At 36.2% G+C, this 15,654-nt stretch overlaps 3 protein-coding genes across 3 annotated transcripts in view; 2 read left to right on the top strand and 1 right to left on the bottom strand.

Moving 5' to 3' along the window:
- The window catches only part of cntrl (centriolin), a 44,186-nt gene extending 33,895 nt beyond the window's left edge, over positions 1–10,291 (top strand). Inside the window, exons 34-40 of the mRNA XM_034871973.1 lie at positions 5,150–5,223; positions 5,294–5,374; positions 7,144–7,243; positions 7,380–7,513; positions 9,010–9,087; positions 9,337–9,399; positions 10,101–10,291. Coding sequence (XP_034727864.1) covers positions 5,150–5,223; positions 5,294–5,374; positions 7,144–7,243; positions 7,380–7,513; positions 9,010–9,087; positions 9,337–9,399; positions 10,101–10,232 — 662 coding nt within the window. The 3' untranslated portion in view covers positions 10,233–10,291. The remainder of the gene's footprint in view (positions 1–5,149; positions 5,224–5,293; positions 5,375–7,143; positions 7,244–7,379; positions 7,514–9,009; positions 9,088–9,336; positions 9,400–10,100) is intronic.
- A 2,175-nt stretch (positions 10,292–12,466) lies between these two features.
- LOC117944886 (polyubiquitin-like) lies at positions 12,467–13,381 on the top strand. The gene has a single exon (XM_034872110.1). The coding sequence runs from the start codon at positions 12,783–12,785 to the stop codon at positions 13,272–13,274; it is 492 nt and encodes a 163-aa protein (XP_034728001.1). The 5' UTR covers positions 12,467–12,782; the 3' UTR covers positions 13,275–13,381.
- Positions 13,382–14,236: 855 nt separating this feature from the next.
- tti2 (TELO2 interacting protein 2) overlaps positions 14,237–15,654 on the bottom strand; it is a 7,244-nt gene continuing 5,826 nt past the window's right edge. The window contains exons 7-8 of the mRNA XM_034872059.1: positions 15,516–15,654; positions 14,237–15,389 (exon numbers count right to left, since the gene is read on the bottom strand). The exon at positions 15,516–15,654 is cut by the window's right edge and continues 290 nt beyond it. Coding sequence (XP_034727950.1) covers positions 15,303–15,389; positions 15,516–15,654 — 226 coding nt within the window. The 3' untranslated portion in view covers positions 14,237–15,302. The remainder of the gene's footprint in view (positions 15,390–15,515) is intronic.

Genomic DNA, 15,654 nt, shown 5'->3' with positions numbered 1-15,654 from the left:
GACTTTTTGACACAATTTACTATGACTTTTTTTTGACACACTATACTATGACTTATTTTCGACTAACTATACTATGACTTCTTGTGACATGCAATACTATTACTTTTTTTCGACAAACTAAACTGACTTTTTTCAACATACTATACTATGACTTTCAACATTCTATACTGTAACTTATGTATAGAATTGATTTATAGAATGAATTAGACTTACTTTTTTCTACATACTATAGGCCTACTATCACTTTTTTCCGGCATAATATACTATGATTTTCTTTCTACATATTATACCGTGGCTTATTTTTTGACATACTGAACTATTACTTTTTTTTTTTTTTACATATTATGACTTTTTTTGACACGACTTCTTTCAACATACTATACCATGGCTTATTTTTTGACGTACTAGACTGTGACTTTTTTCGACCTATTATACTATGACTTTTGACATACTTTGACATACTAACCTATTACTTTTTTTTTATATTATGACTTTTCAACACACTATACTTTGACTTACCATGACTATTTTTTGACTACAACATTCTATACTGTAACTTAATTTCTACATAGTGTGACTTTTTTTTTTCTACATACTATACTGTGACTTCTTTCGACATACATTACTATGACTTTTTTTCCAACAAAGTAACCTGTGACTTTTCATGACATACTAAACTATGACTTTTTTCACACACTAATTTGGTCCGACAAGGTTTGGCTTCAAACCCACATGTGCAGAGCACAATGGATTAGCAGCCCGTCGTCTAACCACTCGGCCACCTCGCCCGCTGTCAGTTGAGTTCATAGTCGACTTTTTTTTCAACATACTAAACTATAAAGTTTTCTGACATATTATACTATGACTTTCAACATATTATACTATGACTATTTTTTGACACACTATACCATGACTTTTTTTTCATACTATGTCTTTTTTCAAACACTAAAGATACTCTGGTACGATGAGGATGTGGTTCAAACCCACACATGCACAGCCAAGACATATTATACTACGACTTCTTTCAACATACAATACTATGCTTTTTTTTCCGACTAACTGTACTATACTGTGACTTTTTTTCGACACACTATACTATGACTTTTTTTGACATTCTATACTATGACTCTTTTTGACATACTATAGGCCTACTATGACTTTTTACCAACATACTATACTATGAATTTTTTGACACACTACACTATGATTTTTTTTTCAACACACTATACTGTGACTTTCAACATTTTATACTGTAACTTATGTATATGGATTTTTTACATATATATGACTTGTTTTCGACATACAAAACTTTGACTTTTTTGACATACTATTATACTATGACTTTTTTTTACACGTTATACTTTTTTGACATGCTAAACTATGACTTTTTGGAAATGCTAGACTATGACTTCTTTCGACAAACTATACTATGACGTCTTTTGACATACAATACTAGGACTTTTTTTTCGACAAACTAAACTGACTTTTTCCGACATACTATACTATGACTTTCGACATTCTATACTGTGACTTATTATGAATTAGATTTCTTTTTTCTACATACTTTAGGCCTACTAAGACTTTTTTCCAACATACTATACTATGACTTTTTTCCAACTTACTATACGATTACTTTCAACATACTATACCGTGGCTTATTTTTTTGACATACTAAACTATGACTTTTTTAACATATTATGCCATTTTTTGACACATACTATACTACAACTTCTTTCGACATGCTATACTATGACTTTTGAGATACTATACTATGACTTTTTTTTCGACAAACTAAACTGACTTTTTTCGACATACTATACTATGGCTTTTGACATTCTATACTGTAACTTATTATGAATTAGACTTACTTTCATACTATACTATGATTTTTTTTCCAACATACTATACTATGACTTTCAACATACTAAACCGTGGCTTATTTTTTGACATACTAAACTATGACTTTTTTAAAATATATTATGACTTTTTTTGACACACACTATAATACGACTTCTTTTGACTTACTATACTATGACTTTTGACATAGTATACCATGACTTCTTTTTTGATGTACTATACTATGACTTTTTTTGACTTACTATACTATAGTAAGTCAAGTAAGGGGCGGCTGTGGCTCAGTGGTAGAGTGGTTGCCTGCCAATCGGATGGTTAGTGGTTCGATCCCCGCCCCTGCAGTCATTATCGAAGTGTCCTTGGGCAGGACGCTGAACCCCGAGTTGCCCCCGGTGCTGCGCATCGGAGTGTGAATGTGTGTGAGTGTATATCTGATGAGCAGGTGGCACCTTGTACAGCAGCCCCGGCCACAGTGTGACAAACTAAACTATGACTTCTTTCGACATACGATACTATGACTTTTTTTTCGACAAACTAAACTGACTTTTTTCAACATACTTTCGACATTCTATACTGTAACTTATTATGAATTAGACTTTCTTTTTTCTACATACTATAGGCCTACTATGACTTTTTTCCAACATACTATACTATGACTTTTTTCCAACTTACTATACGATTACTTTCAACATACTATACCGTGGCTTATTTTTTTGACATACTAAACTATGACTTTTTTGACATATTAAGCCTTTTTTTGACACATACTATACTACAACTTCTTTCGACATGCTATACCATGACTTTTGAGATACTATACCACGACTTATTTTTTTGACGTGCTATACTATGACTTTTTTCCAACAAACTAACCTGTGACTTTTCATGATATGACTTTTTTCAAAGACTAATTTGGTCCGACGAGGATGGGCTTCAAACCCACATGTGCAGAGCACAATGGATTAGCAGCCCGTCGTCTAACCACTCGGCCACCTCGCCCGCTGTCAGTTGAGTTCATAGTCGACTTTTTTTTCAACATACTAAACTATAACGTTTTCTGATATATTATACTATGACTTTCAACATACTATACTATGACTATTTTTTGACACACTATACCATGACTTTTTTGTCATACTATGTCTTTTTTCAAACACTAAAGATACTCTGGTACGATGAGGATGTGGTTCAAACCCACACATGCACAGCCAAGACATATTATACTACGACTTCTTTCAACATACAATACTATGCTTTTTTTCCGACAAACTGTACTATACTGTGACTTTTATTCGACACACTATACTGTGACTTTTTTTCAACACACTATACTATGACTTTTTTGGACATACTATAGGCCTACTATGACTTTTTTCCAACATACTATACTATGAATTTTTTGACACACTATACTATGACTTTCAACATGTTATACTGTAACTTATGTATATGGATTTTTTACATATATATGACTTGTTTTCGACATACTAAACTTTGACTTTTTTGACATACTATTATACTATGACTTTTTTTACACGCTATACTATGAATGTCTTTGACGTTCTATACTATGACTTTTTTTCGACATACTAAACTATGACTTTTTTGGACATGCTAGACTATGACTTCTTTCGACAAACTATACTATGACGTCTTTTGACATACAATACTATGACTTTTTTTTCGACAAACTAAACTGACTTTTTTGGACATACTATACTATGACTTTCGACATTCTATACTGTAACTTATTATGAATTAGACTTACTTTCATACTATACTATGATTTTTTTTTTAACGTACTAAACTATGACTTTCAACATACTATACCGTGTCTTATTTTTTGACATACTAAACTATGACTTTTTTAAAATATATTATGACTTTTATTGACACATACTATAATACGACTTCTTTTGACTTACTATACTATGACTTTTGACATACTATACCATGACTTCTTTTTTGATGTACTATACTATGACTTTTGACATACTATACAATGACTATTTTTTGACGTACTATGATATGACTTATGACATTTAATTTAGTAACTTATTTTCTACATACTATGACTTTTTTGACACAATTTACTATAACTTTTTTCAACACACTATACTATGATTTTTTTGACACACTATACTATTACTTCTTTTGACAAACTATACTATGACTTCTTTTGACAAACTATACTATGACTTCTTTTGCAATACAACACTATGACTTTTTTTCGAAAAACTAAACTGACTTTTTTAAACATAGTTTTTCAATTTTACTTTTTTCAATCACTTTTTCACACAGGGCCATGATGGTTTGGATTTTTTTTCACCTTTTAATAATAAACACCTTCATTTACAAATTGCATTTTGTGTTTACTTGTGTTGTCCTTGACTATTGTTTCAATTGGTTTGATGTTCCGAAACACTTAAGTGTGACAAACATGCAAAGGAACAGGAAATGAGGAAGGGGGCAAACACTTTTTCACACCACTGTATACTATGACTTTCGACATTCTATATTGTAACTTATTATGAATTAGACTTTCTTTTTTCTACATACTATAGGACTACTATGACTTTTTTTCCAACATACTAAACTATGTCTTTTTTCAAACACTAAAGATATTCTGGTACGATGTGGATGGGGTTCAATATTTTTTGACAAAAACATTCTATACTCACTTATTTTCTACATAGTGTGATTTTTTTTTTCTTCTTCTACATACTATACTATGCTTTTTTCCAACATGCTCTAGTATGACCTTTGACATTCTATACTGTTACTTATGGATATGGATTTTTTTACATATTTATGACTTGTTTTTGACATACGACTTTTAACGTACTGACTTGTGAATTTTTTACATGTCATACCATGGCTTTTTTTTGACGTACTAAACTATGACTTTTTCTGACATACTATTCTGACTTTCGACATTCTATACTGTAACTTATTTTCTACATACTATGACTTTTTTTGACATTCAATACGACTTTATACTGTGACACATAATATACTATGACATTTTGAAGCATATAATGATATAACTTTCATCAACATACCACAATTACTTCTTTCTACTACAGTAAATTATTTATGACTATACTATGACCTTTTATATATATATATATATATATATATATATATATATATATATATACATACACACACATATATATATATTACTATATTTTATCATTAGATAATACTCAATAGATTTTAAATGTAAAAAAAGACAACTGGAGACTGAAAGAGTTAAAGGATGCAACAATATTGTCTCATGTTTGTGTTTCAGAAAACTCAGAACTGTTGTCTCTGCTGAGTGAACAGGTGGAGGAGAGGAAGAAGCACCTGCAGGCTCTGGAACAGGTAAAGACGGGCACACTCACACACACATGTGACAAGTGACATTTCTGATTAGTGTGTTTCTGTCTTGTAGGAAATCCATGTGTGCAGTCAGCATCAGCAGCAAAGAGCAGAACACATGAAAGAGCTGGACAGGCAGATAGAAGATAAACAGGTAGAACACACAAAATTAAAAATGACATATAGCTAAATTTCTAGATACACTAATACATCATAAAACACAACAGTAACAACAGTTACACAGAAACATGTAGGGGTCAAAATAGAAACCAACAAGACACTGTTCTTGGATACTAGTGAGTTAGTTTATTTACTTGAACATAACAATACATACGTGATCTAATGAAAACATGACGGGCAAACAATATTCACATACAATATTGAGCACATAAATTTATACATACTTCTAACCCGCCTACTACCTTGCACATTTATAACACAGTCAGTAGTTGAAGGCACATTCAGATCCTTTTCTGCAGTAAAATTACCTATACCACACTGTTAAAATACTCATCTACTACTACAAGTAAAAGTCCTCATCCGCATTCAAAATATTACCTTAGTAAAAGTATGTCAATAATATCAGCAATCGTAGAAGTATTCTGGTTTAAACAATACCTTCTTACCATTTGGAGTCAATAGTTTAAATGTGACATCTTCAACAACAACACAAATACAATAGAGGGTTTTTACGACGCGTCATTCTGGTACTCTGCATCACAACAACGCAAAGGCAATGAAGTAGATCCCACACCTCATTAAGGAAATGTTAATTATTGCCGTGTTTTAGGTTGTACCAATAGGCCAGACCGAGACAATATTTTGAATATTATCGACTTCCAAAAGTTATTAAAAACCAGAGAGAGGAATGCCAGAAGTTATCAGAGGAAAGGAGGCACTTGTTGTTGGCAAAGCTAAAACTCACTCAGATATTGTACAGTGTTGCTAGCAAACTGGGGCTCTTTGAGATGAAAAAAACCTTGATTGAGAGTCCCTAGGATACACCTTCCGTATCGCAATGATATCATACAGTTAAGGTTAAGTTGATTTAAAGACATTATTGCATTACTTACTTTGGCTTTCACAACACAACGGTTGTTAATGACTTGGTACTGTGTCTCCCTCACCCATCCACACACCATCTGGTCATAGGCCTCCAAACCTTTGTAGGATTTCAGGTCTGCATCTGTGTAGGGGCTCGGCAAGAAAAGCAGGTAGTTGACTAGCTATATCGGGATGTGCAACTGGAGGAAGAATCACCGGGTCGTCATGGATCCAAGAAGACTGAGCCAGCTCGTAGGAATATGCACCGCCAATAACACTGTAATTTCTGGAAATATCGCACCTTTCCTTGTGGATTCTATTTATCCCCATCAGTCATTTAGGACAACATTGGATCATTCAGAGATCCTCGCTGAACTTCTGGAGTGAGTTTGCTGCACTGAAAGTAAAGGGGCCAAATAATTTTGCACGCACCACTTTTCAGTTTTGTATTTGTTAAAAAAGTTTAAAATATCCAATAGATTTCGTTCCACTTCACAATTGTGTCCCAGTTGTTGGTGATTCTTCACAACAAATAAAAATGTTAAATCTTTATGTTTGAAGCCTGAAATGTGTCAAAAGGTTGAAAAATTCAAGGGGGCCGAATACTTTTGCAAGGCACTGTATATGCCTTTGCATCTTGGACACTTTTCTGTTGTTTAGACATGGCTACATTCACTTAAAGTATCCAAAGTGCACAATACTCCTCTGTACGCTGTTCAGTTGTTTACATCAAGTGCCTCCAATATGACCGCGCATCCGGGTTACTGTCCAGAACGTCACATTGGTGAAAGCCCTCTATCCAAATCAAATTCCAAAGAAATATATAGTTGATCTGCTGATCAACTGATACATCTTTTTAGTGATCTCTCTCTCCTTCAGGCAGTATGTGTTGGACTGGAGGACTTTAAAGCTGCAGTGTCACAGTTGGAGGACAGGGGGCGCCGTCTGATCCAACAGCAGCTGCAGCTCAACCAGATCAGTCAGTCAACACAGTGTCACTCATTTATTCTGTTTTACATACTTTCCATCCTACAGGAGATTTATATCTGAGATATTTTTCAAATGTATATGTGTAAAAAAAAGTAACTTGTGTTTAATTGGTTGTGATTGATCAGAGGAGGAGCTGTGGCAGAGAGAGAAACAGCTGATCCATAAGGAGGAGGGGCTACAGCTGAAAGAGGAGGGACTACAAAAGAAACGTGAAGAGCTTCGAGAGAAAGAGGACGAACAACACAAGACAGAAGTGGAGGTAAAATGTCCCATACAATGATTAATATATTAATCATAAATACAGGTTTTTAAGGTTATCCCAGGATACTAGTCTGTATGTTTACCATTTATTTATTTATTTATTTATTTAATTACTTACCAAGGACACTGCACATTAATCAACACTTTAGTTTCCACCTTAAAGTGCCCATATTATGGAAAAATAACTTTTTCTTGGATTTGTGGTGTTATTTTGTGTCTGTGATGCTTTCACATTTATACACACTTAGAAAAAACTCATCCATGCTGTTTTGAGTGAGATACAGGTTTTTGAATGTCCTCTGCCTTCGGTCTCCAGGTGAGCTGTTCAAAATCTCCATTGCTTTCTACCTAACTACCCGCGACAAGTTGGTAGCATGCTAGCTTTTTCTCAAAGGCAAAACACTGCTACAACACACACTAACTCATCATGATCTACCAAAGAACTACTTACATGTCCCTGTTCTGCAGGTATTCCACACGTGCATCCTCGTTTAGAAGAAGTCCCCCAGCTAATCCTGCCTTGTACTGACCAAAGTTGGAGAAAGAGTTATCTAGCTGATTTTATTATTACCTAGCTACTGTGCATGTGTAACTCCCAACAAAGATAGTAAAGAAGTGTGATGTCTTACTATGTAGCGAAAACAGAGACCCAAACACACAGGGTGAAAACTGGATCTGCAGCAATGTGCAATACAACAAAAATATGGTGTTTTTCGAAAATTAAAACATGTAAACCTTTACTGGCACAACCTCAAAATACAATTATGAACCTGAAAATAAGCATGACATGGGCGCTTTAATGTAGAGTGTACACACCAAGTCGACCGTTGGCCATTGTCAGCCTAGATTGTTCGGTATGTCCCGCACAGTCACCAAGCATCCGCCTTTTTTTTAAGTGAGGAAAACAAACAAGAGACTGTGACAGGTAGACACAAAGGTTCTTTCATTTTTCATCTCATCAATCCAATACACATCTGAGCTGTCAAAACTGAATTTGAATATTCCTGAATATCTATTTGACTATCTATTTTTGTACATTATGTCCACAAGAAGGCAAACGTAGAACGAAATATACATAACTACTTGCGTAGGCAGATTTATTCCAACAATTACATGTCTTTTAAAAGATCTCTATATACCTAAATAAACAAATGTTAATATACTAATATCCTACACCGTGATATTTAATATAAAGACCGTAATAGACTTCTCTCTCTCTGCACCTGCAAAACAATTAGCAAGATGCAGGACCCCAACACAAAGTTCTGCATTATCCTTTATATAAATACATTAGCATAATACAAAAGTAGCAGATATACTATATGTATAAACAAAACACTGAGTGTATGTTAAGGCAGTGCTAGAGTTGAGGTAAAGGTAGTAGGTTAGGTAGTTAGTGCTCTATCTTTATTTAATAGTAAGACTACACTACTGAGAGGACTGCTTGCTACGTAAACCATATACACCTGTGTGTGTGTGTGTGTGTGTGTGTAGGACAGCAGGGAGGTATCGGAGGAGGACAAGTCTTTCTACCTGTCTACAGCTGGTCTGAGATCAGCCTTCAGTTCTGAGGTGAGTCCTGACAGAAACACACCTGAACTCAGGTGACTGGAGACATGTTAACACTTTAAACTGTTCACTGCTTTAGGGTTGCAATTGTATAATGGTATGAAGTTTTTAATGGTACGATAACTGTCTCAGAAAATATCAAGGTTTCATGGTATTGCACAAGTCCTGGGGTGGCACCTCCAACTTTGTGTCAACAGTTTAAAGATTTTCAGGTACACAGTTAGTCACGTTGCAGATTATGTTTGTTTTCAGGAGGAGAGGTGGAAGGTTGAACTGCAGAGAGAAAAACTGAAACAACAAGAAGACCAACTAAAGGTACATTTTTATTTTATTCTTAACTTACATAAGAAATAAACACAGATTGTTAAATTGTTGGAGTTTACATTAAAATATCCAAACTTTTGACAAGATGAAATCAAGATGATCCAGTCTGACTTTTTATTACCAGTTGGTTTGTGGTTGGTTAAGTTGTAAGATTTTAATCTTGATAATTCAGTGTGAGATTCAAATATTTAAAACATCTTGCTCTGTCTTCTCTGTGTCTAGTGTAGAGAGAGAGATCATGTGTTTAGCCTTCACATGATGTGTGTTGTTAATTGATCTGGTGTAGTAACATAGATATAAAAAGAAGACATTGTGATTTTAGCACCAGTTAGCATTGTAGCTAATTGTTTACCAACATGTTTCTTGTTAGCAAACAAGCTAGTCACCAGTTTATCCAGTAGCCAGCTAGTTTAGCTGACAGAGATAAAAACTAACAACTCCTTTTGACATTTCCGCTTCTACACAGTTCATGAACAACATAAACATGTGAATCAGACTCACAGCTGTTTCAAGGTGGATTTAGCCTCTTATAATGGAGCTTGTTTTCCTTTGCCTCTAGTCTTAGTGCTAAGCTTGGCTAAACACATCATGTGACTGGGGAAAGACAGAATAAAATACATGTTTGAAGTGTAGTAATCAGTCCAGTGAGAAGGGGCCAAACCTGAATGAGTGTTTGTTGTTTTGCGGTTGAGGCTCGTCTGCACTGCAGCTTGTGGAACCAGCAGGAGAATATGAACGTGAGACGACTGGAGGCTGAGGAGAGTTTACTGGGACTGAAACAGCGACTGGACCAGCTGGACTCACTGCTAACACACACTCCATAACACACACACGCACACACCAAACATTAAGGTTTGTTTCATCATGATGGAAACATGGCAGTAATAACATAATTTTTAATAGTTTTTTATAATTTATGTAGAATAGTCATATAATTAAAATTTTACTAAATTTTACAAACAAAATGCAAATTATGGAGACCAGTTTTTATTTAATAACAGTCTGAATCACTCTCAAGTCACTTTCACTCTGCCCAACACGTTGTTCTCTGTTCTCTGTGTTTTTGCCACTGACTACTCAAATTGTTTTTATTACATTATGGAAAGGACTCCAGTTTTTTATTATTGGTCCAAATCAGTTGGTGAGTTTGTTAACTTGGAGTGTTGTGCCGGTGTAGGGAATTGAGGACAAAAACTCAGAGAAAAACCGGGAGTACAGAGAAAGGGAATTACTTATGGGGAAATAAATAACGATAGCAGGGAAGAGTCCAAAGCTGACAAGCCGACAGGAACAAACACTCAAACTGGAACAAACAAAACAACCTGACAAGAGACAAAGGAAACACAGAGGTTAAATACAGGAGGTAACGAGCAACAGATGACACACCAGGTGAATCACATCAGGGCGGGGAGGACAATCACAAAGTTGGAACACACAAGACCGGTAGTACAACTGGAGACAAGACAGCACAGAAAACCAGCCTATAAAAAAAAAACGAGGAAACAGAACATACAGACATTCACACAACCGGGGAGGAAACTATGACACAAACACGATGAGACAAGAAAGAACAAAAAAAACAGAGGAGGGACAGAAAACAAAGCAATTTACCAAAATCTAAGTGTTTTTCCTTTGGTTCGGTTTCTTTCCACCACAACTTGCAGAGTACTTGGGTTGGGTCAAGTTCCAAGCTGGAGGATTTTATGCTCCTTAAGTGAAAACAAAAACAACTTTAAGGAGCAGCTGTTTGTTTAGCTGGTTTTGTTGACATGTACAAGGCTATTACTGCATTCAAAGCAAATAGGGCAAATGGTGAATATTGAGAAAGATGATGACAAATGCAGAGTTGATGTCTTTTATCAATATATTATAAATCAGAAACTGGTAATTAAAATAACTCCTGAATGACATTAATGCAGCATTGACTTTACTGTGAGCATGGGACAAAAAACACAACTTGATATTTCTGTTCCTGTCAAAGCAACACTTTGTTGTTTGTGAGAAAGCAACCCTGAGCTGAAAAACGTGCCTTCATGAAAACACGTAGAAAAGATTTTGTTATATTTGACATTTGCCGTGTAAATAAAGATGGTATTTATCTTTGGAATAAACTCTTTTGTGTTAAAGCATGTTTCCACATCAAATCATACAAACACACCAGCTGGGCCTGTGAGGAGGCAGCAGCTCTGCTCTCAGTGTGACAGTCACAGTCCAACTTCCAGGTGTTCCAGGTGTGCAGCATCACCTCTCTGTTGGAAACGGAGCCCCTCAAAGCTGCAGACAGACAGACAGACAGACAGTATCTTCAGAGAGGACAGTTCACCTGAACAACATGGACAGACGTTTAAAGAATTATGCAGTACCAACTGAAAATCAGTTTAATTCAAAGTTTGTGTCGAAATTAACTACCGGAAGTACATTTACTCAAGTACTGTACATGTACCTCAAAATCATACTTTCTAGTTTCTGCAACTTTATACTTCTACTCCACTACATTGCTACATAGACTACTTTTTACTCCCCTTACATGTATCTGATAACTTTAGTTACTTAACAGATTTAGATTATTCAACTGAATATAATCAGCTAATAAATAATGATGTATTATTATAAACTACCCAGCAGTATATAAAGTAATCAAAGTAGCTCCATATTTACCAGCTGCAACATCAAAGTGATGAACACATTAACGCATCAATAATTATAATCCAATCGAATAAATATTTTTCTGCATAAATCTTTGGGTACTTTAAGGCTATTTAGATGCTGATACTTTTGTATTTTTACTTAAATAAAAGCTATGACAATGTGACTTTACATCAAAAAAACAAATTAAATTTGTGTTTTTAAATGTCATACATATTTTAAACTTTCATGAAGTTTGTAAATTAGCAGATGTCACAAAATATATCTTTCCACCTGATAATGACAGAAATGAATCTTTCATCTCTTCGTTAAATAATACGGGCATCATGGAAAACGCCTTGGTACCCATGGAACCCATTTTCGTTCAGACCGCTTGAGATGAGGGGGGGTAAAGTAACATAGGCGTCCTAGTGGAGTTAGAAACTGAAAGTAAAATTAGCAGGATAATTAACAGTGACCTACAGTGGAAGAATAGAAACTAAGCGTTATTGAGGCAGGTAAGGAAAACGAATGTTGGGTGAAGGTGACGTGTTGAGCAGCCGAGGCAGCCTGTATATAAACTGTGACACAACACATCTTAGCATCACCTGTTTCCTGCCGCCGGCTCAACACCTCAAGTCTTCGGTTTGTCTCACAACGTAGGAAAGTTCTCTGATCAACGCTGTCACGAAACAAACTGTAATCGTTCATTGTTCTTACTTTTAAATGCAATATGTTTCAGGCCAGCCATGAATATAATCATCACTTTAATGGATGGGACGCCCCACACACAGAAGGTGAACCCACAGCTCTCAGTGGGCTCTTTGAAAAAACTCATCCAGGAGAAACTAGGCGTTCCATCTCAGCAGCAGAAGCTCATCTTTGTCAACAAGCAGAAGACACTTCTCAGCGACGACTCAAAGCCTCTCGACTTCTACGGCTTACAGTCCGGCTCCCAGGTGTCCCTACTGGTGACCGAGCCGGAGGTCCCGCCGGTGGTTCGCATCCAAGTGTTGCTCAAAAACGTTGACGGGGTCACGAAACCCTACGACGTCCACCCCGACGAGACCGTGAGAGACTTCAAGAGAAAAGTCCAGGGCCGAGAAGGCGTCGCCGAGAGTCAGCAGCGGCTCATCCACAAAAACAAAGAGATGAGCATCGATAGTCGACTGTCCGACTACAACGTCAGAGCGGGAAGCCTCATCTTTCTGACTCTCCGTTTAAGTGGAGGGCAGGGCTAAATTAGGCTTTCGCACATTCTTTTAAATACGATCTTATTTTTTTGTTGTGTTGTCATGTTGAAAAAAAAAATATGCATCTATGTAACTATTTTATCTTAAATATCTGATGTTTTGCTTAAATGAGTTATTGTTTTTGCCAAAACAAATATTATAAATATATGCACAAGGCAGCAGGTAGTCATTGTATTACAAAATAAAGTCACTAGATTTGCATGAGTATTTCCATTTTCTTGGATCGGCATCTTTTTGGTGGGTTTTGTCTTTATTCAATAGTGACATTTTGTAGACAAGAAAGGGTGAGAGAAAGCGAGAGGATGACACGCAGCAAAAGGCCACAGCTAGGATTCAGTCCCGGGCCTCTGCAAAGAACTCAACCTACAAAAGCACACACTCTTACCGCGTGAGCTAGAAATCTCCCCTTGGAGTCGCATCTTGACAGTCACAAACACTGCAGAATTAAAGCATTTTTTTTTTTTAAAGAAACTTTATTATATAACGCAATGTTCAATTGTTCAAGATGTTGGCAGTGTATTGTTCAAACTATTTAGGTTCTTATTGTGTCATAGCGGCAAGTTATAAACTTACTGAATGTTTATCAGAAGAGATAGGCCAACAATATTATTTTTGTCAAGATTAATAACAAGTTTACCGTAATACACTAATCAGCCTGGAGCATTGTCTCAAAGTCTCACAAAGTCACTGTGAAAAAACTTTCTGTAGATTATGGGACTCAATCAGCGTGTGTTCAATGACAGGACGTGAAATTCTCACCAGAACAGGCAAGACACAAAGCTGACAAGCTTTAAGGGGTTGAAATTAATATCTATAAACATTTATTTTACAATTCTTTTTTTTGTATTCAAAGGAGAAGACAACCGAGGTATAGACAATCTGGCGTAATGATGTGACTTTGAGCTTGATTAATTAGAGCTAAAAATCAGGTCAGCAGTTTTTACCACCAAATCTGTCTCTTGTGAGTACTTCAACTTTATGGGTGAGAAATACCACATCTCTGGAGAGGCCCTTTATTGAGATGACCATGTTTGAAATGATCCTCCAGGATGAAGTAGAGAAGGAGCTGAACTATGCTATCAAATTGCATCATGTGAAATTAGAAGTCAACCAAGATAAAACAAGAATATTTGAAAGTTAAAAAAGTTTAAAGTTTAGCTTATATTTATGTAACATAACATTTCAGAAAACTTGTTAGTTGTCACCTGGGGAAGATTCATGGTGATAATTAGTTAAGATTCTTACTTTATTTACCTGTAGTGGCTCCCCTTTACTTTACTTGTTAGGAAATAGAACGGAGCACCAGGCTGCAGAACATAAACCAAACGATCAGTGAATAATCAAAGCTACTGACCTTGTCACAGATTTCGGTGTTTTTCTTCAGAAGAACTAGAACTGAATAGATGAATACTGGACCCCTCAGTTCTCAACTGTATCAAGACCACTACTGCAACACTGAAAGGGCGAAGGAAAGGAGCTTCCTGTTGACGTCACTGGAGGAGCCACGTCTTCACACCAACGTCAGATTCATCCATCAAAGATACCTTAACTGAACATTTAACTCTTACAGAAATGGTTTACTGTATCACACATAAGGAGTTTCACGTTCTTACATGTTGAACTGCACAAATCATAATTATACCAGTAATCCAAGCAGAGTGAGAGAAAGTACATAATAATACAGGTGATAAAATGGATAAGGCTGACACACAGTTTTATTTTGATTTTCACAAAGAAAACATGCAACTGTCATGGTAACAACATTAAGAAATGTTACTTTTACACACAGTACACATATATACAATAGTTACCTGAAACAAGAGCAGCAGCAGTTCTATATTTTCCACACGTTGTGTGTCAAATCTTTATCTGCCGCTGAAAATAGTCCCCTACACTACTTCCAGTTTGGTAAAACTACAGTGACCAGCGGTTTGAGAAACATACCGATCAAAAGTCCATATTTGTGTTTTTTATAGATTTACGTCTTCAGTAGGGAGATGTTCCAGGTGTTCTACATCACCTCTCTGTCGTCACAGTAACTGTCGCTAGGCAACTGAGCACCTCAGAGCTGCAGCAGCTGCTGTCGACCTGCTGGAGGAGAGGCTGAGAGTCCGACAGACAGAGACAGACAGAGAGACAGACAGACAGGTGAGTGTCTTCAGAGAGGATAGTTTATCTGAACAACAGACTGACAGCCGTCCAGGTGAGAGTGTCAGCAGCTTAACGCACCTGCAGGTCTCCATGACAGCAGCCGTCCAGCAGTTTGAGACAGACAGACGTTTCATTCATTAGCTTCTGTCTCACTGAGTCACCGAGCTGACAGTCTGAAGACACAGCAACCAGCAACTTCAACAGGCTACGCAGCAAC

Source organism: Etheostoma cragini, chromosome 5, assembly GCF_013103735.1.
Source record: "Etheostoma cragini isolate CJK2018 chromosome 5, CSU_Ecrag_1.0, whole genome shotgun sequence".
Lineage (NCBI taxonomy): Eukaryota > Metazoa > Chordata > Actinopteri > Perciformes > Percidae > Etheostoma > Etheostoma cragini.
Note: the sequence above shows the minus strand (reverse complement) of the source record. Positions and strands in the feature narration are given on the sequence as shown.

Bases quoted from the DNA above. Each gene is read 5' to 3' on its own strand.
- LOC117944886 (XM_034872110.1), top strand. From the start codon at position 12,783: ATGAATATAATCATCACTTTAATGGATGGGACGCCCCACACACAGAAG.